The 24,856-nt window shown below is 46.0% G+C and overlaps 1 protein-coding gene across 1 annotated transcript in view; it reads left to right on the top strand.

Annotated features, from left to right (window-relative positions):
• FAM168A (family with sequence similarity 168 member A) overlaps positions 1-24,856 on the top strand; it is a 123,521-nt gene that overhangs the window by 42,325 nt on the left and 56,340 nt on the right. The window contains exon 3 of the mRNA XM_058045148.1: positions 19,110-19,197. Within this exon, the coding sequence (XP_057901131.1) occupies positions 19,128-19,197 (70 nt within the window). The 5' untranslated portion in view covers positions 19,110-19,127. The remainder of the gene's footprint in view (positions 1-19,109; positions 19,198-24,856) is intronic.

The raw sequence follows: 24,856 nt of genomic DNA on the forward strand, positions 1-24,856 counted from the left end.
ACTGTCTAGACACTGGTGTTCCATGTGCTCATTCAAGGCTGAGGGTTCCCCTCTCTCCTTTTCATCCCACACAATTGTCCTCAAAGCCTCCTAATCTGCCATTGCTCAGTGGGTGAAATCCCCCATACAATTTGGGAGTAGGTGGTCTGTGCCCCTTTGGAGCAGTCAGTAAAACAGGATGTGTGAGTTCTTGCTGCTGTACAGACCAAGCATTTAAAATCTCTTCTTTCCCCATATTCATGCTCTATCCAGCCAGGAGATATTACATAGCAGCTCTTCTTAAACTTTTATATTTCTTTTATGGTTATTTAATGTCTTTGGGTCAACATTTTGCAGCTTTTCCATGGAGGAGTGGGTCCTTGCAAGCTACAGATTTGGAGTAGGAAAAGTAACAATTCAGCTGGTTTCCTGGTCCTTTGAAATTTTCCTTCTAGTGATGGCAGGCTTTGACCTCTCCTTCCTTTGGAAGTGTTCTGCTGGGAAGTTTAGCTAATGGGAGATCATTAGGATCCTGTTTAGCCTTGGATGTGGTCTGGGTGTGTAATGGAGAGGTTAGGTACAAAAAAATTAGAATTGAAGACAAACTGATAGCAGGGAAAACTCACAAATTCTTTCTGCCCAAAGTTCTTTCTCATTTTGGAGCTCCTTACAACCCTTTAGGAGGAGGAAATTTTCCCTGGGAGCAGGGCCTGACTCCCCCAGCTGTCCCCCCCTGTCAGGACACTGTGCCTGAAAATTCCTTGGCACTTCCTTGTGCCTGTCTGTCAGTCCTTCTGCCTGTCACAGCTGGGAACAAGGAGAATGGTTGTGTTTTGTGTGTTCTATACAGCTGAGTGTGTCGTTTCAAGTTAAAAATAAGACGTATTTAATGTCAAGATTGCAAAGTTCAAAAAGCAGAACGGGGCTGGGAGTCAGTAGCTGCAATTTCAGTTTGTTCTCTATTTATGTGAGGCCTTATCAGCAGGATTTCTGTCCAGGGTTCTCTCCCTAAAAGTCATTCGTCCACAGAAGGTGTCTTGGGCTGAGGGCTATGGCAACTGGGGGATAATTAATCACTTATAACTTGTGAGGCCACCTAAAAATGAAGTTCCTTGTTTCTTCTCTAGGCATTTAAAATCTCTTTAAAAAGTCTTTCAGCCTGGTCTAGTAGAAGGTGTCCCTGTTCATGGAAGGGGATGGCAATGAGATGGGCTTTAAACCCCCTTCCAACCCAAACCACTGTGGGATTCTATGGAAACAAGCAGCACTCTACATTTGTGGAGCTGCTGTTGCCTTGTCTTTGGGTAGGTCAGGTTTGAAAGGTGTTTCTTCAGCAAAAGTGTCTGGAAAAGAGCTGATTATTCATCAGAAGTCACCAGTCAAGGGGTTTGCTCTTGCTCCCAGGTACTGCTCAAGGATTATTTTGCCAGTTCATTAAAGCTTGGATAGGGATTTACAAGCTGATAGCTTTGGTTCCCCTGGTGGACTTGGGCTGGAGCCCCCAAACATTTTGCATTTAATGTTGAAATAAAGTGGGATTTTGGAATGAGAAGCCAATTCTCCTGTTAGTTCAGGAAGGATTACAGGCAGAGAGTTTGCAGGCTGGGGACAGTGATTGGTGTGGCTGTGCTGTATGGGAAGACCACAGCAGTTTATTCACATTACTGCTCCCATGCATTTCTGCTCTTCTTGGGGTGGAACAGTGACCCCAGAATGCCACGGCACACCCTCAGGCTGCCTTCCCCAGCTGCCAGAGTGCAGGAATGGCAGCTTCCCATGCCCAGGGTGCTCCTGGCCTGCCCGAGCATCTCCCTGCAGCTCCGTTTGTCAGTGCAGCCCCAGCCTGGCTGCAGAGCCTTCCGTGGAGTCCACGGCGCTCTGCCGAGGCGCTGCATTGTTGTCAGAGCCCCTGGGCTGATGAAACACATCCTGACTGCACAGCATTGCATCCCTGGCGCTGCATTCCTGCATGGGAGCTCACAACTAGCCCGGGAATTCGTTGGGTTTAGCCCTGGGGATTACAGAGTGGGTGTGGGTGCTCTAAGCTGTTAATCCATATATTTTATTGTTTGAAAAATGCATTTTCCTGAGGGTTATTTGGCACTGCAAGTGTGTCAGCAGGATCTCTGTAATGCAATCAGAATATCTTCTACACAAGAGGAAACGTGTCTTCTTTTTCCTCAAACAAAAAGACAACTTGCTTTACGAGGAAAAACTTCCTTTTACGACCTTAAAATAATTCATTGGGGAAAAAGAAAGCTTTTTGTTTTATGAGGGTTTTGTCTGCAGGATCCCAGCTGAATGCCATGTAGGAATTAAGTAGTGCTAGTGTTGATTTAAAAAAAAAATTGAATTCCTTGGACATGGGAGGTTATCAGTCAAATCCTGCTTAGAGAAATTGTTGTAACGTGCTGCCTTCAACACCTCACTGAGGCATGGGATGGGCAATAATGTGAGCAGAGTGGGCAGTGTAAGATCATCACTCTTCTCCTGATAATTTAACTACATTATCAGTCGTAGCAGGAGTAGCTGTTGGTAAAATGAGAGGAGAAAATCATCCTTACTCTTAGGTTGTCCTTGTCCTCATCCCCTGCTTCAGGGCTTGCTGCCAGTGCAGGGAGAGCCCTGCAGGATTCCCTGTGGCTCTGCCTTGCCCTGTGTGTGTGTTTTTATAGAGTTGCTCCTCTTGTCTGCTCCTTTGATTCTGCTGTTTCCTCAGAAGGCCGCACACAGAGCTGAGCCTTCAGTTCTCCTCACCATTGGCATCTTTTGTGCCATTTTCTTTATCCCTTTCCAGTCCCACCTGTGAAATAGGTGTGGTTTCATGCCAGGTTTATGATCCCATTTTTGTGTTGCTCACAAATGAGGGTCGGCCTCAGAACAGACACAAATGAGTTTTACTGGCTCTTGAATGTTTTTGCAGGCTGATGAATTTAAAGCAGAGGGAATTAAAATGTCAAGGTGCATCTGGGAAAGGGTATCCCACATCTGCTCCATGGGGCCCAGCAATGGCAGTGGGGAGGCATTTCCCCTGGTCCTGTCCTTCCATCCCTTGTCCCAAGTCCCTCTCCAGCTGTCTTGGAGCCTCTTTAGGCACTGGAATTAAAAAAAAAAATAAAAAAATGCAGCATTTAATGCATTTTTTAATCATTTGGCAATTTCATTTTCATTGCATGGATAGAAATATTGCAGCATTCAATCAAGCATTTCAGAAGCTCCATTGTAAGTGATTTTTGGATAGCCAAAAATTGCCTCTAGGGGATCCTTCTAAAGCATCAGCCACTGCAATAGGAGCGGCATTTATTGTTTTATTCAGCACACACACGTTACCTTGCATGTCTCAGCAGATGATTTCACTCTCTGCACTTCTCTCAGGGCTCTCTGAATCTCCCAACTTAATTATGACTATTATGAATAATTTACTCTCCACAAACATGGCTTTGTCTCTTCTGTCTCTTTCCCAGTTTCCACTGCTGGTCCCTGTAAAGGCTCTGGGAGCACCTTGCTGTCATCCTTTTGGAAGTCTGAAGTCCCATGTTTAATACAGGCTGTTTCCTATTGCTTAAGTGCTCCCCAATCCATAACATTCCCTTTTCCTATTGTCCTATGACTTTAATTTTTTAATAGTGTCTCGCTGGGGCTTTTGTAAGCAGCTTTTGGAGGTGGTTTATTCCCCCGTCCTGGACTCTTTAGCCACAATTGAAGGATTTGGGCTGAGTTATTTTGCTTCCCATGCTGTGTCTGTTTATCTGAGTGAGGGCACTGCAGCATTGCAGCCACTTTGCTTCATGGGAGAGGAGACATTGGCTAATTCCATGATAATCCTTAGGACACTTGTTAAAGATAAGGACAAGTCTTGTGCTGTTACCTAGTGAGAGATTTGAATGTGATAAAGGATTTTCAAACACATCATGGACAGGGCATTCTGAGTTTCCCCTGACTTTTCAAGTAAACAATATTTGCTTTTGTTGACTTTAGCCTATATTTGCTTTCTCTTCCCTCATGGAGTTGTCTGGAAATTCCCAATCCTTCCATACTTGGAATAAACGTGGAACAGATCTGTATGTGCTATTTTTACTTTCTAGCTTGTTGAAGGTGTTCTCTAGTTTTGTTTAAGCTTTTCTTGGTTTGGATTTTGACTCATTTGCTTCCCATGACTCTGTTTTTCACTGAGCATCCTCCTCCCTGCTGTCCTGTTCCTTCCCCCATTTTTTGGAGGTTCTCTCACATTCTTCAATCAGACCACAGGCAGAGTCTGATGCCTTTCATTTCCCCACCTTTGGACTCTTCTTACATGAAATGATCCATGTTTTAAACCCTCCTGTGAACAGATGCAAATTTCTGTGTCACTCTACTCACTTTGGAGAGCACTGGCTTTTTCCCTGGCCCAAATAAGATTTTATTCTTGGCAGGGAAGAGCTGAAGTGCTGTTTGTTTGCAGAATTTCCGGATGACTGACAGCATGCTCAGCCCTCGGAGTCCTCACGGTAAACACAGCTCTTGCTATTGCAAAAACACATCAGAAACCCTAAAATAAAGCAGGGAATGTACAGAATTCCCAAGTTAGGAGCACCACGTGGGGCTCTTGGTGGCAGTTTGTTTGATTCTGAGATGCAGGAGAAGTGAAATCTTTCAGATGTGTTCCAGGGAGAGCCAGAACACATTTTTTTTCTTTTTCCTACTCATCCGGAAACACTTAGGAATGAGCAATTCCACCTCTTTGTCTTGTTGATGGCTGTTTTCTCCTGGTATAAGGAAATACTTTCCACTCGTATTAGATCATTATCTCACAGGGATGTGGAGCAGATTTCCATTTGCTGTTCTTGGCTGGGAAGGGCAAAATGAGAGAAATCTGCAGCAAGTTGGGGAAAAAACCTGAGAATATGAAGTGCCTTAAGCTGCTCGACTCTGTGTTCTGGCCTAGCCTGAAAATTCCTCTTTTTTTTGGGGTGCCTGTGGTGAGAATAAGTGGGGAAGATGTTGTGCCACTGATGGGGGTGCTGCTATATTGTTATTTCAATTTGGGGCTGGCAAAGCCTCTTGGTGCCACTTGGATGCTGAACCCCAGGATGTTGGGATGCCTTTTGTAACTGTACCAGTGCTAAATCCCTGTCCCACAATAATTCCCAGCTCTTCCACCTGTGTTTCAGGAAGCCTTTGAAAAGGGAGTTGTCAGGTCAGATGGTCTTTCTTTAATAACTAGAAATCCCCTGGAATTTCTTGGTAAATACCCTGTAGGATATGCTCCTGGTGTAGGTACCCAGCCAACTCTGGCCTTGGAATAGCTCAAAAGCCATAAGTAAATATGTTCTTGGAATTACATTTTAAAATTGGTTTTCATATTTAACTGGTTTTGAAGTTAAAACCTAATTATGAATATTAAATTCAGGTTAAAGAATCCAATTTTCTTCTAGTTCTGCATTAACTGAGCTGCCAAAACTCACCTGGTGGTGACAGGTTGGGAAGGAACATTCTCTGAGCTGGCATCACTAAACTGCAGATTCCAGCCTAAAACTGTATTTTAAACATTAATTTGCATAGAATGGAGGTCCTGTCTTTCAGAAAAAAAAAAAAATTACCTCTCCCCCAGCTGGCCCTTTCTGTGATGAGCCTGCAGTGGAAAAGTAGGATTCATGCTTTGGAAAAAGGGGTGTTTGCCAGATTCTCATATGAGTTCTAAAGAGCAGCTCTGGCTTTGAAACGAGCCGTGAGTTCAGGGTGCCCTTCTATGGATGAGTGAATGAAGGATGGGTTTGGGCAGTGCTGTCTGTTTGTCTGCTCCTCTGTGTGACGTGGGCAGGGCTGGCCATGAAGCCCAGCGGAAAATTCCCCCATGTGTTTTGTGTTGCTGCGAGTTCAGGTTGTGCTGCTCGGTTCAGAAGGGGACGCTGAAACGCGTGTTGGCAGCAGTTAGAAGGGACAGTGTTTACTGGCCATCCCAGGAAACATCAGCTGCTGATGCTGCTGCAAGCACTGGAGCACTTCTGGAACAGGGGAGCTCTTGCAGCTGTCCCAGAGTGGCTCCTCAGTGAGGCCCAAAGCAACTTCACCCTGTCCAGGGTGCCTTGGGTATTCTGTAGAAATCTGAGGGGCCAGGCCAAGTGAATTCCAACAAAGCCATGACAGCCACGAGCCCCTTCTCAAATTGTAGCTGATTTCTGGGCCGGGGAGCTCCCAAGTGGTGGAGCTGGCTGGTTGAGTATGTTCTCTCCTGGAGCCCCTTCAGGCCTTGCCAGGCCTCTGAGCTCTCCCTGGAGCCTTCTCCTCTCCAGGGGAGCACCCCCAGCTCTGCCAGCCTGGCTCCAGCCCTCAGAGCATCTCCATGGCCTCTTCCTATCATTTAGGAGTAGCCAAATTTCTTTCATTTTCAAGGCAGATCACTGTAATTTCCCTTGAGTTTTGCTTTATGGATATTTTTAATGAGGTTCCAATGCGGTGAACAGAAACTTTTGACTTGCTTATCTGTGAATTTGCACTGATTATTGACAGAGGTGTGAAAAGGAAAGTAAATGACACGTATCCTGATAGAGTGTGGATTTATCTGACCGTATACTGGGAACAAATTGTTCCCTGTGAGGGTGGGCAGGCCCTGGCACAGGTGCCCAGAGCAGCTGTGGCTGCCCCTGGATCCCTGGAAGTGTCCAAAGCCAGGTTGGACAGGGTTTGGAGCAACCTGGGATAGTGGAAGGTGTCCCTGCCATGGCAGGGGTGGCACTGGATGAACTCTGAGGCCCTCCCAACCCAAATTCTGGGATTCTGTATCTTTCCTTGTCCTCTTGCTGTGTCCAAACCTGGCAATGTGTTCGTAGCATCCTTGGGTGAAATAGCTGCTGTTGGCATGGTGCTGCTGATCCAGCCAGCCCAAAGTTATGGAAGGCTGGAGCTGGAAAAATGGTGCCTTGTTCTGCAAGTTGAGGGATCCACAGCGATTCATCTTCAGGCTGTTTGCAGCTGAGGGAGCAGAGCAAGGCCCAGCAGCTGCTGACGGTGAGAGCAGGGGAGCTGCCACGGCACAGGCAGTGGCATTCCCTGCTTTCCCTGGCTGGAAGGCTTTCCTCAGCCTCCCTGCTGAAGAGAGAATAAGTTTTTAGATGCTTGAAGAGCCTGGTTAGTGCATCTCTCCTGACTTCCTCTCAAGCAGATGTGGGACTTTATGTATAATGTCACCTGTAGGTCTGTAGCTTCCAGTTAAACCAGTGCTTGTGCTTCACAGAGATCCATATTCCATATTGCATGGGTTTTCCCCAATAAAGGAGTCATGGAATAGTTTAGAAATCTGGCCAAGTTTAAATCTGTGGAGCAGCTTTGGATTAATTTGAAGCCTCTGTTAGTTGCTGTTTGGATTGATTGGTGATGGCTCTGTCAGGAGATACACAGACCCATATCAAGTCTCCAGCTCGTGTCAGGAACATGTAGGATATGTGGGATATGGATCAGCAGGTCACCTCATTAACCCAGTCACCCCAAAATCCTGGCCAGGAGGGAGCCAAACCCAGCCCAGCTGCAGCTTCAGCCCTCTCTGGGACATGGATGTGGGCACAGACATCAGGTCACACCGAAGCAGAGCAGGGGGAGATGTGGGATTGCCCCAAGGCTGATGCTGAGAAAGAAGTGATGTGCAGCCCTAATTAACAGCCACTTAATTGAGTGGTTGGCCCAGGCTGTGTGGGATACAGAGCAGGATGTGTGAACACCCAGCCAAGGGGGTTTGAGCTTTGCAGGAAATGATCCGCAGCCGTGGGCAGAAGCTGCTGGAGCAGCTGGTGAGCCTCTTTTTTTGGGAATGTTGAGAGTTCCCAAACCTTTCCAGGGCTGCACATTCTCACTGTTATCATCACCCCTGGGAAAGTAAACCCAGAGTTCCTGCTGCTCATCTGAAGCCCTACTTTGTTTTTTGAGCAAACACTGCACAGCCTTAGAAAGCCCAACAGAACAGGATGCTTTTTCTTTGCTGGTGAAAGCAAGTGTTAAGGACTGGATTACAAGATGGGAAATGGAGCTGTATTTTTATGGGGCTCTTTTGTAATTGCAGGATTATGTCTAACAAAGATCCTCTTCAGCTACACCAGTATTTCATTCCCTTTGGATGCTGGTGACCCCAGGGCTTTCCTTACCACGTTAAACTCTCTGAGATGGAGTTTTTCATTCTATATTCAAGATGGAATTTCCCTTTTCTGCTTCTTAGTATTTTGTTAACCTATTTTAGGAATGATTTCTCTGGATTTATACCAAATATAGCAGCCATGACTCAGCCTCTGTTCCTGGTTTGGACTCAGGGATGCACTTGCTGCTTTTGCATTCCCTCTGCCTCTGTAATTTCCCCCTCTAAGTTTCTAGTCTGGTCCCCCTGCACTCCTCCAGGAGCTTCCTTCAGTTTACATGGCTTTCCTATTGATCTCAGGATTGTCACAAGATTTTATAAAAGGGCAGCAGCACAAGAATTCAGCATAGGGGATAGGACAAGGTAGAATGCTTTTAAACTGAAGGAGGATGAGTTTAGATTAGATCTTGGGAAGGAATTCCTGTCTGTGAGGGTGGGCAGGCCCTGGCACAGAAGCTGTGGCTGTTCCTGGATCCCTGGCAGTGCCCAAGGCCAGGCTGGATGGGGCTGGGAGCAGCTGGGACAGGGGAAGGGGTCCCTGCCCATGGCAGGGGTGGCACTGGATGGTTTTCAGGGTCCGTTCCAACCCAAAGCCTGGGATTCCATAATGCACCATGTCCAGGCTGTCAGACTGTCACAAAGCCCTCAGCTGGCATTTTCATGTGCAGGTGACAGATCTGGAGCTGCAGGGTTCTTCTGCAGCTCTGGGGAGATCCTGTTCCTCCCCATGGAGCCAAGCTCCTTGGAAGATTGCTCCCCAGCACGGGCTGTGCTCTGCTGGGGCCGTGCTGGGGCTGTGGCCTGGCTGGATCAGTCACCCATGCACACATTGTCCAGGATTGGGCTCTCACAGAGGGGAGCAGAAGCCTGGAGAGGCACAGGAAGCTTGACAGTGATTCCAGCTCCGACTTGCAAGGTGGTTCAGGGGCTGATGAGGATTTTTTTGAGTGCCCTCTTAATTGCTGGTAATTGGCAGCACAGCCTGAGCAGTTCTGTCTGGCGTTCAGTTCTCTGTTTGCCTGCTCTGATGTCTGCAGAAGATTTGCAGGATCAGATGGCAGCAGTGAATTGCAAATCAGGAGGATTAGCATTTGTAGCAAATATGCTCCAGCAGAAGGAGATTACAAGTCCTGGGTCAGCAAGAGCTCAGGAGTGCAGCTGTGGAGCTGCTGCTGTGGTGGGGATGGGAATTGTGCTCTGCTCCTTCCACAAGGCTGCCTTGACAGATCATAGAATCATGGAATGTCCTGAGCATCAAAACCCAACTGCTGGTCCTGCACAGACACCCCAACAATCCCACCCTGTGCCTCAGAGCAGTGTCCAAACATTCCTGGAGCTCTCCCAGCCCATCCCAGTGCTCCATCTGGGTACAGAACCTTTTGCTAATAATAACATTTAGCTTCTGCCAACATGTTGTGTTCTCCTGTGAAAATGCAGAATAAAATCCTTCCAAAATGGTGCTCCTGTCCTTCAGTATCAGACCTCCCTTTCTCTTTCCAGCCAGTGGACAGGTATTTTACATCAGATAAAAGATCAGGAGAGGAGCAGGCACGCATTTTGTGGTTTTAGAGCTGCTTTTAGTGTTGGCTGAGCTGAACAAAGGAGGGATGTGAGAACATCAATGGCAGCTAATCCACACTGAGCTGGAAATACCCGTGGGCTCGTGTTCATTTACAAGCTAAAAGTGGGAGCAGGGGAAACCTGGGCTTCCTCTGCCAAGGGCTCAAACACCCACAGCACACACAGATGAGCTGCTGCCCGTGGCAAACAGGCTGCCTGAGGGGGAAATGACAAGTGCCACCCTAAAAGCCTTTGTAATTACATTTCCATAGCCCTCAGCCACACTGGGAGCACAAATCTGACACTGTTGTGCCGATGCTGAAATCTGGGCACAGCTGGGTTTTATTTTCCGGAGAAAACAAGAGGCGTGTGAAGTGCATCTTCCTCTCCTTGTTTTGTGTGCCTTCCATCTTCCTCTGGCATTGCACTAGGGGTGCTCTGCACATTGAGGGGTGCTGGTGGGATGGCACAGCCCCAGTAATGCCAGTGGGGGACACCTGTGCCCTGGGAAATTTGTGTGGAAATTCTTTATGGAGTGTCATTCACTGTGCTCTGATTCGAAATGCGGGCACCATTGTGTTTAAATTCACGTAGGTAAAGAAGTGAAAATATAAAATATGTATTACAAATGTGATTAAAGGCATATTATTAATTGAAAAGGAATAACCAGATCATTCTATAGTTATTGAAGAAGTCAATTTGGGAAAATATAGAGAAAAGGAGGACCTTGGGAAGTGTCTTGCTGTGCAACATTTGTTCTTTCTGAAGTGTGTATTCCCAGGCTCTCCAGATCGTTGAGGTCGTGGCTACTCTCATCATTTGCCCTCCTTTTCTTCCCCTCAAGGACATTTTTTTCCCTGCTGTTGCCTGGCAATTCCTGTGAAGATTGCCCAGGCCCTGCCCTGTGCTTTGCCTGTGTTCCCTGTGCTGGTCACATTGTCCAATATCTTAGGGCTGCACTTCCAGGGGATGCACATCCAGCCCGGTTTCTCTCCTGCCCATAGTGTGTGCTGCCTCCTGGGCTGCTTATTATATATTTAATTCCTTCTAGATCCCCTGTTAGCTCTTCCTTGCTGTTGGATTCATCTCTTAAAGCTGAATTAATCATTGAACAGAAACCAGGGACTCAGTTGCTGTTGTTTATTAAGGAAATGAAAAACATGCCGCCAGTATTTCACAAAACATCTTCTGGGAATGCTGAGTTTATTTTCCAGGCATGGCAAAAAAACTCGTGAGTTCATTAGAAAATAGAGAGAATCTTACCAAAATTAGTCCCTTCCCAGACTGGGGGTTTTATCACAGTTATTATCAATTTAGGCATTGTCAGAGGACAGAGAAATCTGGAGGAAGGAAATCTGTCTCTTGAGTAGGTGATGTGCACCTGTTGTATGATTGATAGAGTTCATTTAAGATGAAAATTGAATTGTTAGGGAGAAATGATGGCAGAAAAAAGCCTTATTATGTGCAGAGATGAGGCTTATCAGCATGAAAAGAAATGTGTCACAAATTGGTTGCAAATCAAAGGCCTGATTTTTTTCCTTCTTTTTCAAAAAGGCACAAATAAGGGTGTGCACTGTAAATCATGGAATTGCTATGTAATGTGTGCTGGGATCTTTTGTGCAATATAAAAAGGCTTTTTTCTCTGTGGAGTTTATAATATGAAGCTGTGAGGCTACAGACAGCTCTGTGTGCTTAAACCAGGTGGGTTTATTCTGGCTACACCTGAGTGTGTTGTGAAACCAACACTGAATTCTAAGAATAATTAAATTATCAGTCATAGGTACAGATATGGAATTGTTAAACTTGGAAGCAGCCTCTGAGGACATTGAGTCCAAATGTTCCCCTGGCACTGCATCAAGAGGGCTGGAGAGGGGATGGAGGGACAGGACCCAGGGAATGGCTCCCAGTGCCAGAGGGCAGGGTTAGGTGGGATATTGGGCAGGAATTGTTCCCTGTGAGGGTGGGCAGGCCCTGGCACAGGGTGCCCAGAGCAGCTGTGGCTGCCCCTGGATCCCTGGAAATGCCCAAGGCCAGGCTGGATGGGGCTTGGAGCCACCTGGACAGTGGAAGGTGTCCCTGCCCATGGAATTGGTGGCACTGGAGGATCTTCAAGGTGGCTCCCAACCCAAACCATTCTGAGATTTTGTGATTGTTTAACCTACACGGATGCTGAAGCCCTGTGGCACCTCAGCTCCTTGACCTTGCAGCCAGGAGGGATCAGAGATGAGTACAGATGTTCACATGGGAAGGCAGAAATTTGCTTGGCTGCTTCACACTAATCTTGTCCTTTTTAATATTTCCAAGACACTTCCAGGACTTTAACTTTTTGGTTTTTCTCTCTCAGCACTCACTATTATTTTAAGGAAGAAGGGAATGGCTAATATGTAATTTCTGCCATGCCATTCATTCCCCAAACCAGTCTTATCCCCCTGATGGGAAACAAGAAAGCAAAGCTGGGTTTTCCAGCCATCACAGGCTGGGGATTTAGTAGTTCTTTTTTTCCTGATATAAACTGCAAGCTGTGAGCTCCTTCAAACTTATTTTCCCACTCTTTAGTTCGGGAAGGTATGTCCAGAAATCTGTGAAAAGTGTTAATTGTTGACTTGCCGTGGCCTTTCAGCCCTTTCCTTTGTGCTGCTGCAAAAGCATTCCTGGTTTTGGCCTCCTGGGCTGGGTGTATTCACTGGGAACCTGAACAAGTGTTTAGGTGAATAAAAGCACTTCCAAATCTTCTGTAATGGCAGGCTGGAAAATTCTTGGCTTTTCCAGTGGTTGTGAAAGATGGATATGCTAATTGAGTGCATACTGCATGTGTTAGGGATCATGCTGTACATGCACTGATTATTGGCTGCTGTCCCCCATACAGTGTCTGCCACTAACCTCTGCTAATTCCTGTATGGAATGTGTGACTTGTGTTTGAGGCCTGGGGCAGCTTTACAGACACCTGTAGCTTTCATTTAAAGGTTTCCAATGTGGTCATCTGTGTAAGCTTGCTTTCTGTTGTGCTGGTTATGTGTTGTTCGGCTGTGCTCTGCCTATGATTGTTGTGATTTTCTTCATTTCTTAATTTGAGTTCTGTTTGTTCATCCCTTGGCAGCTTTCCCCCAGAACATCACCAACTCCTTTTGCTTATTTTTCAAGTGGTACTGAGTTGCCCTGTGTATTTTCTGGGGTTTGGTGGGGCACATCAAGCCCAGCATAAATCTGGATTCTGTTTTTCTCCTTCCATGTAGCTTGCTTTCCAAATGCGGTGAGGGAATGCCACTGTCTGCCTGTCCTATGGATGGGAAAGACTTTCAGGCTCCTGGGCTTGTTAACACAGAGCCTCTTGCCAACACGAAATTACAAAAAGACGATGATAAACAAACTTAGTGCCAAAGCTCCCTTCCTGCTGACAGATTTAGCCTGGGCCCTCCTTCGTCTTCCCTGGTACTGCTTTGTTTCAGAACCAAGATTCCAAAATATTTAAGGAAGAAGGGACTGTTAGGGAGGATTGATCCCCTCTGTTTGCACTGCTCATCCTCCTGTTTCTCTAAGCCCATCTGGGTCCATCCATCAGTGTGAGCAGAGAAAGAGGAGAGGACAGGGAGAGATTTGCTTTGCTGCCTGATGGCGAAGTGGGGCTGGAGCTGCTCCTCCACCCTGCCCTGGGTTTCCAGTCTTGACCAGAGAACAAATCCCAGAAGTGACCAGAAAACAGGACCTGGGTGAAGATTGTTAGAGAGCAATGAGGAACAACCTGGCTGGAAGTGACAAATTACAGCCAAAACCTGCAGCACAGTGGATTTGACCAAATGAAGCCCAGAGAACCCTGACCCATCTGTTATTGAAAGCATATTTCTGCCCTCATTTGATTTTAATTCCAGAAATACTGTATTGCTGATGTGCCAGCTTTGTACAGTGTGGTTGACTCCCAGACAAATTTAAATGTTTATCCTGTTGTGATCCATGGGAAGGAGCCATGTTTTCACTATTTGGGATATGGCTTCACAGGGATTCTCCCATCTTGGGGGGAGTAATGATAAAAATTGAGGGAGGTTAACTAGTGGTAGTGGTTGGAAATTTGGAGCAAAACATAAATTAAAGCTTGTCTTTGCGGATAATATGATGGAAAATGGGTATTACACCTGAATCCTGGCCCTACCAGTATGGTCTGGTTTACCCTAGAATCATGGAATCATTGAGGTTGGAAAAGCCCTCTGAGACCACTGAGTCCAACTGTGAGCCCAGGGAAGGCCACCACTGCCCTGTGTTCCCTGAACACCTCCAGGGATGGTTGTTCCACCTATTCCAACGCTCCCAGTGAACCCACCCTTGAACCCATTGCTCTCCTGCACCTGTAAAACAAAGCCAAAGAGGTGATCAATTATTTCATATTTTTAAAGAGCTTGGAGGGGGGAAGATTATATATAGTAGTGTCAGAAATTGTCTTTTCATGGATTTTACTCTTGTGTGTGGTTGTTCTGTGTGACTCCTGCAGTGCAGCTTCTCTTAGGAGAGGGAGCAGTGGTTGGCTGGGAGAAAGGTCTGAAGCAGCTCAGATAAGAAAGATAACTAAGAATATTTTGGTTTGGTTTTTGCAGTGCCTGGGTGATGTTGTGGTATGGATGTTTACAATCCAGGCTTTTCCTGGTGGCCAGCCCAAATCTCCCAAGGCAGTGCTTGTGGAAAGGAAGGAACAGAGAGAAGTGTCTTCAAGCTGTGTGTTCCAAGCAGCCTTTTCAGCAGAACATAATGAAGTAGGGCAGGGAAGACAAAAGGATGGAGATAATCAGCTGGAGGAGGCTGTGGCTCAGTTGGGGAGCACCAAGTACAAGAGTACAGCAGGGTTCATCTCCAAAGGGAAAGTCAGAAAGGCCTCAAGTTAGAGAAATTAATAGGAATGTATCAAGGAAGTCGTTTGAGAGCTGCTGAGAATGGTTTGGGACTCACTGGGGCAGATATGTTAGATCTTTTAAAAAATACATGTATTTATTGGTTACCTGCTGGTGAAACCCATCAGACTTGCAGATAAAAGGCTGGGAATTTGCAGCACAGAATTCATCAGCATTAAGGCATTTTCTTCTCTGGAAACAAGTTAATATAACCCCAGCTGTGCCAGAGTCTTTTGGCTTTTCTCATTCTGAAATTTCTTGTGGGGGAACTGGTTCAACTTGCAATAACCTGGTCTGGTGGAAGGTGTCCCTGCTGAGGTTCCTCCCAATGCAAACCAGTCTGTGAGTCTATGATTCAATAATTTCTCATTTATTTAGGCTCAGAGTGGTGTTTGTGTAAGCTCTGCCTAATTCTAATAGGCAAACACAGTGTGCAGGTATTTTGCCATCACATTCAGATTCACCTGTGCAACAAGTGATCCCACCTTCCTAGTCCTTTTCAGGGAGGGCAGAGATTTAATTTACAATATTTCAATATGCAGTCTATAATATTAAATTGAATTAATAACTGAATTATCATTTTTTGATCCTCTGGCTTTTAAGCAGATCATAAACTTCAGCAAAGGAAAGGTCGAGATTTTTCCTGCCTCAGCATTTATTTTTTGGCCGGTCTGAGGTCAGCAAATTCCAAAGTCAAGACCTGCTTTGTGCTTATAAATTATCTATTTAATTTTTCATACAATGAGGACAAAAGGGCTTGTTGCTGTTAGAGATGTCAGGTTTTTCTTGATTGATTGGAAAAGCCTGATTATTGAGTTTTTCATCTCAGAGGAAACAGCAGGGATAAGGACGTGGCTCCCTGAGGTTTTGTCTCCCAGGACATTTTCTTGAGTCTCCTCAGTGAAGATCTGAGTGCTCCTGTCCTGGTTTGGAGCTGGATCTGACAGAAGATGCTGTAGAATGTAAATTTTTGGGAGCTAGAGGAATTCACCTGGAGAGGAGAGAGCAACCTGGGGTAGTGGGAGGTGTCCCTGCCCATGGCAGGGCTTGGAGCTGGATCATCTTTAAGGTCTTTCCCACCCAAACCAGTCTGGGTTTCCATGTCTCAACCTGATGTGTTCACATTATACATATATATATAATATAAAACACAGTTACATTTATTTCTATAACAAGTTCAATATTTTGTTTCACATGTGAGATGTTCAATCAACTCTTAAGGTGTTGCTAAGAAAAGAATAAATTAAAGAAGAAGCTGCTCATTGTAGAAACGAATCCCTGAGCTTGTGCCCACTGTCCCAGACTTTTTTTGGGGAAAGGTGGGATATACCCTTGTAACTTGCCTAAATTAACCTTTAACAGATGAATTGGAAGGTAATTTAATTATTGTTTGGGGGATCCCAAGTGAGGGTCAAGCTTGAAACAACTTAAGGGAAAAATTGTCAGAAAATTAGTGGAATTTGCATGGAGTGTAAGGTCAGGAGGCCTTTTCATGTTCAAGGAGACTTTGGCTGAATATTATTAGCATGCAATTTGTGTAAAATTCATTTAAAGAGGTGATGTGCGGGTCAAGGAAGAAAAGTATCTCTTTTCTTTGTTCATACTCTCTCATGTTGGTTCTGTGCCACCTGATGTGAAATAAATTACTTTTGGCACATAGAGAAAATAGTACCCTCTCTCCAGAGTGTAAGGAATGGGGCTCTCAAAAGGCATTGCATCCCAGTGGCACAAAAAACAAGGCAATGGGAGTTTAAAGGGAAGATCACCTTGACACAAGAAATGACTTGAAAGAAAATGGAAAAATGTCTGTTGTTCAGAACAGCTCCCTTTTCCATTGTTTACTCTTTTCAATTCAGAGCCACTGTTTAATTTTTGGAGAGCCTGAAAGATTAACCTGCCCATGCCACTGTTTTAAAAACCCTGCAAAATATATTTATTTCTCTGTAAAGATTTAATTCCTTTGTTCTGAAAAGATAATGATAATAACTTCGTTAACCTCCTGTATTTTCCACGCCTGCTTTACTCTTTTAGCTTTTAGATTGGGCCAGAGATTGGACTTGATGATCTTGGAGATCCTTTCCAGCCACAGTGACGGGGGTTGCAAATTCCCCTGTGGAGATGGAGGGATCTGGGCACAGTGTTTCCAAAGGCACCAAGTGAAAGGGAAACGGTGGGATGGGATGTTCCTGATTGCCAGGAGACACACTCATAGAATCACAGAGTCATTGAGGTTGGGAAAACCCTCCAAGGTTGGGAAAGCCCTCCAGGTTCATGGACTCCAACCATTCCCAGCTCTGCCCAGGCCACAGTGACCCATTCCTGCCCTCCCTGGTGTGATGGGAGCCTGCCCTGCACTGTCACAGGAAGGATGAGATGGATGAAAAGGTAACCAGGTTACAGGCACCAAGTATCCCGGACTGTTTGCTAGCAGCTTATTCCCATGGCATTCCTGCTGGAGTTACTCCTTGCTGGAGTCGCTCAGAGCAACTGAGCGTGGCTGGCTCAGGGATTAGGGAGCGCTGGGAGCTCCTGCAATAGAGCAGCGCTGGTGTTTGTCTGTTTATAATTAATTTTTAGTAGTCTTTTTGTTGGGCATTCATGGCCACAAGCGAACTCTGCAGGTTCTGGCGGTGCAGAAGGTTTAGTTTTGCTAATCCTGTTTTATTCCCATTTCAGTGTAGCTGTTTCAATGCCACAACATGGTGCCTGCAATGAATTTCAAATGTATTTTCGGATGGCATTGTCTTGCAGAATGGGAGAGAAAATCATCCCTCCCAAATGCCGTTTGCAGGGGCTCTTTCCTGCTGGCTGGAAATCCCACCCTGCATACAAAGCAGGGAGGAAGCACAAACCTCTTCCTCACAAGCTCTCAAGCCCCCACCACGATTACAACCTTTTTATCTGGGATAAAAAGCATTTTCTTTCATCCTTCTCAATGAGAGTGTTTTGCTTTTACCATTTGGTACAACACCTAATGCAAGCCATGCATACGCTGTCATTTTATCCCCCTGAATTATGATTTTTTTATACTCTTCACACACACAAGAGTACAAATGAAATGGTGCTGGCATTGAAAAGGCACTTTAGAAAAGCAGCCGTGATTCCAGCCCTGCCTGGGAGCAGGTCCAGCTGTCACTGGGTGGTCTTTGGGGAGGAACAATGGAAAGGTGAAGAGTTACCATCCTAAATTTTGTTCCATAAAATCACAGAATGGTTTGGGTTGGAAGGGACCTTAAAGCTCATCCAGTCCCATGGGCAGGGACAGCTTCCACTAGATCAGAGGCTCCAAGCTCCAAATCCAGCCTGGATTTGGGCAGTTCCAGGGATGGGGCAGCCACAGCTTCTCTGGGCAGCCTGGTTTTACACTGATTTTATTCAAGATCTTCGTAATGCTCTTAATGCTGTGTGTCAGTGGAGCCACTGATGGAATCCCGAGTCTCCCTGTCTCTTCCCGCTTGCTTATAACCCTGATTTCCTTTCCTTTGAGAATGGCTCCTTCAGTGCTAACTTGGGGGTGGAGGGACAGCTAATTAATTAAGCACTAATTGTTGTCAAGTCAATCGGTGCTAACGTGGAACGTTTGACTTGTTTACTCTCCCGAGGTAAAGTGAAAGGAGTTAATGATGTAACAAATTGTGTCCCCTATCATGAGGGACTTGTTTGGAGAGAATGGTGTTATTTATGAACTGTAAAATAACACGTTTTAACAAAACCCCCAGATTTTGAAGCGAGATGGGTTTGGTTCTGGTGTGAAATTACCACTAGATAGCTGCGGAGACAAATGCGTCGCCTAATAAAGCTTAATGACTGATTTTCCCATTAATCAGAACTGAGAATGTGCTTCATTAAGATAATTAACTGAGCCAGTTGCTTAACTGACAGTTAGGAGGCACAAATTCCCAAGTCGCTTGCTTTCCTCCTAATAAAACCCACAAGAAGCTGACCCTGCTGTGTGGGTTTTACCGGCGAGGGGAGCGCGAGGGATGCTGAAATCTCCTTGCTCATGGAAGCTCTGTGATGGAGTCTCCCTGTGGGACCCAGGTGGGACCAGAGGTGGCCCTGCCCAGCCCCACACAGCAGCCAAGCCTTGGCCTCCAGGCTTTCACAGTCTGCTCACGCTGAAAGCTCACCAAGACCTGCCCTTCTCCATCTGGCCAGTGGCGAGTGATCTTTGACCTGCTGCTCTCTGGAAGGTCAGCTCTGCGGTGCGCTTGGCTTTATCGCCCAACAACTGCTCGCTCTTCCAAGGGGGACAATCCCTTGCCTGACTTTGTGACTCCTCCTCTTTGTTCATCTCACGCTGCAAGTGGGGTCATGAGTCCTGAGCCCAGGGATGTGGAAGATGAATCTGCTCCGGGTGCATTTGTAGGCAGAATATGCAGCGCCGGAGAAGTTGTGGGAATTAGCGGAGAGATCCAAAACTTGAATTATTAAATATGCTATCTGGTTGGAACGTCTGGTTGTAAATCCCTTCCTTCACAGCTGTCTGTGTCTGGAATTCTAACGGGGTGATGCTATCAGGGCTCTGCACACAGACAGCAACTCGGGAGCAACCCAAGGCAACCGTCTCAACTCTGCTTTTCTTTTGTCCTCAGAGTTCCCGGTCTTCCAGCATGAATCCTGTTTACAGCCCCGTCCAACCTGGGGCTCCCTACGGAAACCCGAAGAACATGGCCTACACAGGTAGGACAGGGCTTGGGGCTGTTGCTGGTCTCTGTGTGTGGTGTGGCTGATCCCTCAATGAGGGAGAAGGGTTTCCCATCAGGGAGCCGGATGGGAACGTGACTGGCAGGAAAAGCCCTTCAGCGAGGGTGGTGAGAAGAGTTGGAGCTGAATCCATGCAGAGAGGATGCCCTGGCAATCCTGAGGAAAAGGATCCAAAGGGCTTTTTTCTTCAGGTTAACAAACGTGCCAGTAGGTGCTGGGACAGTCCAGCAGGAGGGCTCCCCTGAACCACTGGGGTGCACGTACTGGAACTGTCCAGCTTTGGGAATGAGGATCCCACAGCCAAGATCCCCTTGTTTGGAGAAGATCCAGGTATTGTGGTAGGTGGTGACTTAAGCTACTGTATTGACTGATTTTCTTTTTGTATTTCAAGTTGTGCTTTGGTTGAGTTAATCTTATGTGGAAGAGCAAGTCTGTTTTCTGTTTGAAACCTTCTTTAGAACTGAGTTGTCTAAAAATGTCATCCTTATTACTTGATAAAGATGTTTACCATCATTACATAACTATTGGGGAACTTACAGTGTACTGATATGGAAAGAATTCATTTGGGACAGAAATGGTGCTTTGGAATAAGAAGATCCCAGTTCAGGTGTATCTGGTTTTCCCTGTGGATTATGTTCACCTTGACTTGCTTTGATCTTGAACCCCCTTACAAAATCAGTCCTTTTAATGCCATTTTGGGGTATGCAATCAGCTCTTGGGTGTCACGTTGTGTTAGGGCTTCCTGCTTTCTATTTGTGTTGACTTTCACCTCATGTGTGGAATTATTTGGGAATGTGCTTTTGATGAGGAGAGTGGTCACCAGCAGATGGGAATGAACATCAAATACTCTGAGCTGCTTTGTGCATGGAATATTCTGGTTGGGTTTGGCAGCCCTTCCAGCTGGTGGATCAGTGGAGCTGTGAGGAGCCCAGTCTGAGACTCTGCAGAGCAGAGAGTTCCTCAAAGGCGTTGTGCCCTGTTTTTATTCATCCTTTCTTTTTCTCATTCCAATTTATGCAGCTACTTTGTTGGAGATACTGTAGCTTGGGGGAACTTTGGTCTCACAGTCAAAGCATGAGAGGCTTGAAAAAAAACAACAATCTCTGTGAAAAAGTCTCTTCAAAAATCTCCCCATTGTGAGAGGACTGTGGACTCCAGCAGTGCCTGGGTGATAGAACGAGCTCATAAGTGCACAGTTATTTTCCTGCTCTGGAAATAACAGGAATTTTGTGGCTTTCCAGCACAAGAGGCTACTTCTCTCCCACTTTACTTTGATTTTTTTTTTTTTTGGCATCTGCTTAAAGCTCCACCCTAATATCCATTCAATGTACATTTCTGTATCTGCTTTGATAGAATCCTGGGTGTCTTAGCAGCTGCTTTCTGGCCCTTGATAAGACAATTTAATTTAAATATTGAGGTGCAGATTGGTCAAAATTTGGACCTTGGCCTTTTTTAGAAGACTTTGAGGGAGAATTCTGCTTTAGATGAAGGGATTAATGGAAATCCAGAATGGTTTAGGTGAGAATGGACCTTAAAGCTCGTCTGATTCCACCTTCTGCAATGAGCAGGGACACCTGGCAGAGACCAGGCTGCTCCAAGCCTGTCCAGCCTGGGCTTGAGCACGTGAATTCTGCAGGACTCCATTTGGAATTAATCAAGTGCCAGCATTAATGGGATGTTATCTTCTAAAGTAACCTGCTGGTCGATGGCTGTGGAGTTCTTACTGTGCCCTTAACTCTGTAAAATTTGACTTGGCCAACTTGTGCCAGCTTTGATCCATGCAGGGATCAGGAGGATGTGGCCCCCATGGTTTCATCCCAAACCCTCCTTCAGGCATTTGTCTTCCAGAATTTGTGGAAAATGCACTGAAATCAGTGGTGGATGTGCAGGATAATCTTGGAGGAAAAAGCTGGAGGCAGATCAGACTGGGAAAATTAAAAGGTCCTCGGTTATGTCAGTGGTAAAACAAAGAAACAAATGTGGGACAGCACAGCAGGAGCATTCCTGCTGCATTGTTCTATGCCCAGGTGGAAGGTGAGGAGTCAGTGGGCTGAACTCTTGCAGTGAAGTCCCAAAATAGAAGTCAGAAAGCACTTAACAGAAGAGCTTTTTTTTTTTTTTTTTCAGGGCAAGTAGTATTACAAACCCTTTTAAATCTGAATTTGTTTGAATATGTAATGAAAGTTCTATAGCAAATGAGGAGGAGAAAATTTAAATTTTAGCCTCTGTGGAGAAAAGACAGGGTGGTCTGAGCAGCTATGAAAAGAGCTGTGGAATAAAACTCAGGTGGGGTAGAGGCAGGAGGAAAGGAGGGATGGTAATCAGGACACTGGCAGGTTGAATTCTGTGCTTTTGTGGGGTTGTTTTGTGTTCTAAACGTGAATGCTTTATACTACTTAATATTTTGTTTATTGTTTTTATTTGTATGGTAGCTTTAGGCTGAAATAATGAGTTTTAATCTAAGTTTTAATGATTTTCTTCTCATTCTGACTTCTGTTTTTTTTTTTCCTGGCAGAGCAGGGAGAGAGGTCTATTGCAAGATAAATAATCCATTTTTTTCTGCCAGATTGGCTGTTAGGGAAAATAGGAAATCCTTGAGTTAGGGAGGATGGGAAATCCTTGGCACATACTCAAGTACTTGTTGAAGCATCCGTTTATTCAGATTCTTGATTTTTCCATTTTGATCTTCCTTAATGGAAGTGTGAAGGACAGTTATTTCCTAAATAATTGTTCAAGTGTGGCCTGGATTAGCTGGATTTTCATGGGAAATAATAATTATATTTAAAAAAGGAAGTTTTAAAATACAGTTACTTGGGGAGATAAAATCAGAATTGTTCAGCTCATAGGAGAAATCTTTATGAAAACAATCCATGTGTTTGAACTAGGGGATTTATTAAGCACTTGTGGCTTCTCCTGTGTCCCATTTTTGGGGTCCTTAGAACTCCCAGGTCTGTGGAATTGCCCCCTCCTTTCCCGTTTTTTGTTGGGAACTGAAAGAGGAGAAGAATAACTTGTGCTGGCAGTGTTTCCTGCTGCTGGATGAGGGAAGGTGACACAGGGAGAGTGTTCTGGCTGCAGACAGAGCTGCATCTGCCCAGTGCCAGCTCTGTGCTCCAGGTCCCGGCTCCTCGTGCCCGGCTGGTGACGGCTTCCACTCCGCTGATTCCGCGGATTTTGGAACATCAGCAGCAGTGTTTCAGCCTTGTTTGCTATTTAATTAAACCAGACTGCAATTAAGTTGGATCTTCATGTAAGCTGTTGTTTTAATTGAGGCTAATTTATTTAAGGCCTCCAATTTGCTTTTTTTGTTCTTTGGTAGAATTCACTTTACCTGCCCCAAGCAGGGGCTGCCAAAGCACCTGCTTTTCCTCTGGCACGTTACCCTTCCCATTCCCTTGCACCCTTGCACTACAGGAAGGCACCAGTGCTGCAGTAAATAGATTAGCCCATTGGTGTGGAATCAGGGATGAAGAATCAGTCTCTCCTGGAGCTGGTTTGACTTCAAGCGTGAAGCTATAAAGTGTTTGTGATAGCTCACACCGTTTCGCCTCTCCCTCCCAGGAGCTGATTAATATGCTGATAAGATGCTGTGATTCATGAACCTCTGCTAGGCTGGCTCTGTGTTGGGTGCAGTTATTCCTAAATAATAAATGGCAATAAAATGCAGGAGGCCGAGGATGCGGGGCTGGCTGGGGAGTCTCCAGGGGGTTTGTGTCACGGCGTTCCTCGGGTCCTGCTGCGGCACCGCCTGCTCGCAGGGTGCTCTCAGAATGAATCCTGGCATGCTCCTGCAAGGGACCTGCAAGAACATCTCATTCCAGTCCCCAGCCTTGGGCAGGGACACCTCCCACTGTCCCAGCTGCTCCCAGCCCCTGTGTCCAGCCTGGCCGTGGGCACTGCCAGGGATCCAGGGGCAGCCACAGCTGCTCTGGGAGAATTCCATCCCAATCTCCCGTCCATCCCTGCCCTCTGGGAAGCCATTCCCTGTGTCCTGTCCCTCCATCCCTGTCCCCAGTCCCTCTGCAGCTCTCCTGGAGCCCCTTCAGGCCCTGCCAGGGCTCTGAGCTCTGCCTGGAGCTTCTCCTCTCCAGGTGAGCACCCCCAGCCCTGCCAGCCTGGCACAGAGCAGAGGGGCTTTCCCTGCCTGGGACCCCTTCATGCTCCTGAAGAGCAAGACACATCCCTGAGCTGGGCTGTTCGCTGCACTCCCAAGTTGAAAATTCCCAGGTTTTGTAATTTTTTCTTCCCCAAGGTGAAACCACAACATTTGTTAGGACATAATGGTGAGCAGAGGGAATCTGTGCCCTCTGGCTGTTGGTTTTGTTGGCAGGACAGGAGGTGAAGGATTCTCACGTGTGCTCCTGCCCTAATCCCTGTCATTTGTGTTCATTGTTGAACCTCAGACACAACTGCACATGTGAGGAGTGACCTCATTTACTCCTGACTGTTCCTTTAATTTATTGTGATGTTGAAAGGCAGTGGCCTTCGATGTTGCAGGCGACTGAAGGATGTTCCCATAGGATTTCTGCTGTTTTTTAATCCTCCTTTGCATACTCTCTGTGGGACAAAGATAATTCTAGGCATGATTTCAGTTTCCCTTATTAGCTTACAATTAAAAGTTTGCTGTATTCTTCTCTGGAAGTGCTGGGCCTTTAATGGCAGATCACTCTGAGGCTACACAAACCATGTTCTGTCACAACTCCTCTGTGAAAGGGGATGAACTTCATGTTTTTTCTCTTTCTTTTTGGCGTTCCTCAGCATTTTCACGGGGAGCACTGAGAAACACAGGGCAAATGGCAGGGTTGAGGTGCTCTCTCCTTACTTCTCCTTCTTCTCTGAGACGTGCCTGCACGTCAGCCCCTTCCATTGATTGGGAAATGCCACTCCTGGATTTAATTAGGTGATCCATCGCTTACCGGCTCTGTAAAACAGGAATTCTAAACCGTGTTCAGGGTGTTGAATTGATTTCAGGGCGATTAAAAATGTATGAAGTGGATACAGTGAATATTTTTCCTCTGGCGTTTCTTCATGTTTATTAATTGGTGTGTATAGAGCAGACAGGAAAATCCTACTTGACTGGGAGAAGAATGAGCTGTGACTTGTGTAGGCTCTCATTGTTTTCATGTTTAAACGCGTGATTTTCGTACGGGAATGCTTCCAAACAGCTTGCTGAATTCCTCAGCTCTGGGAGCTGCACTGACATCAGCAGTGGATAAATCACCATCTTCCTAATGAATCAGCTCAGGGACTTTTTTGAAGTTGTAAGAAGTGTGAAGCCACTAAGGGAAGGAGGGAGGAGGAGTTTTCTGTTTGGGAGAAGGAAGCAGAGGGGTTTGGCTCAGATTAGGGATGTTTGTGAGTGGCAGAGGCTGTGGTGCAATCATCATCCCTGGAATTGTTCCAAAGCCATGTGGATGTGGCACTTGGGGACATGGGGCAGTGGTGGCCTTGGCAGTGCTGGGGCACAGTTGGGCTCGATGGTCTTGGAGGGCTTTTCCATCTTTAATGACTCTGTGGTTTTAAAATAACTCATGACATCCACTCAGCTCCTTTGGAGGCTGGTCCAACTGATGCCAGCCTTCCAAGGAGTTCATAGGAACTTCGGGAAACATCCCTCACCTCCTGTTTTGTAACT

Source organism: Melospiza georgiana, chromosome 2, assembly GCF_028018845.1.
Source record: "Melospiza georgiana isolate bMelGeo1 chromosome 2, bMelGeo1.pri, whole genome shotgun sequence".
Classification (NCBI taxonomy): Eukaryota; Metazoa; Chordata; class Aves; order Passeriformes; family Passerellidae; genus Melospiza; species Melospiza georgiana.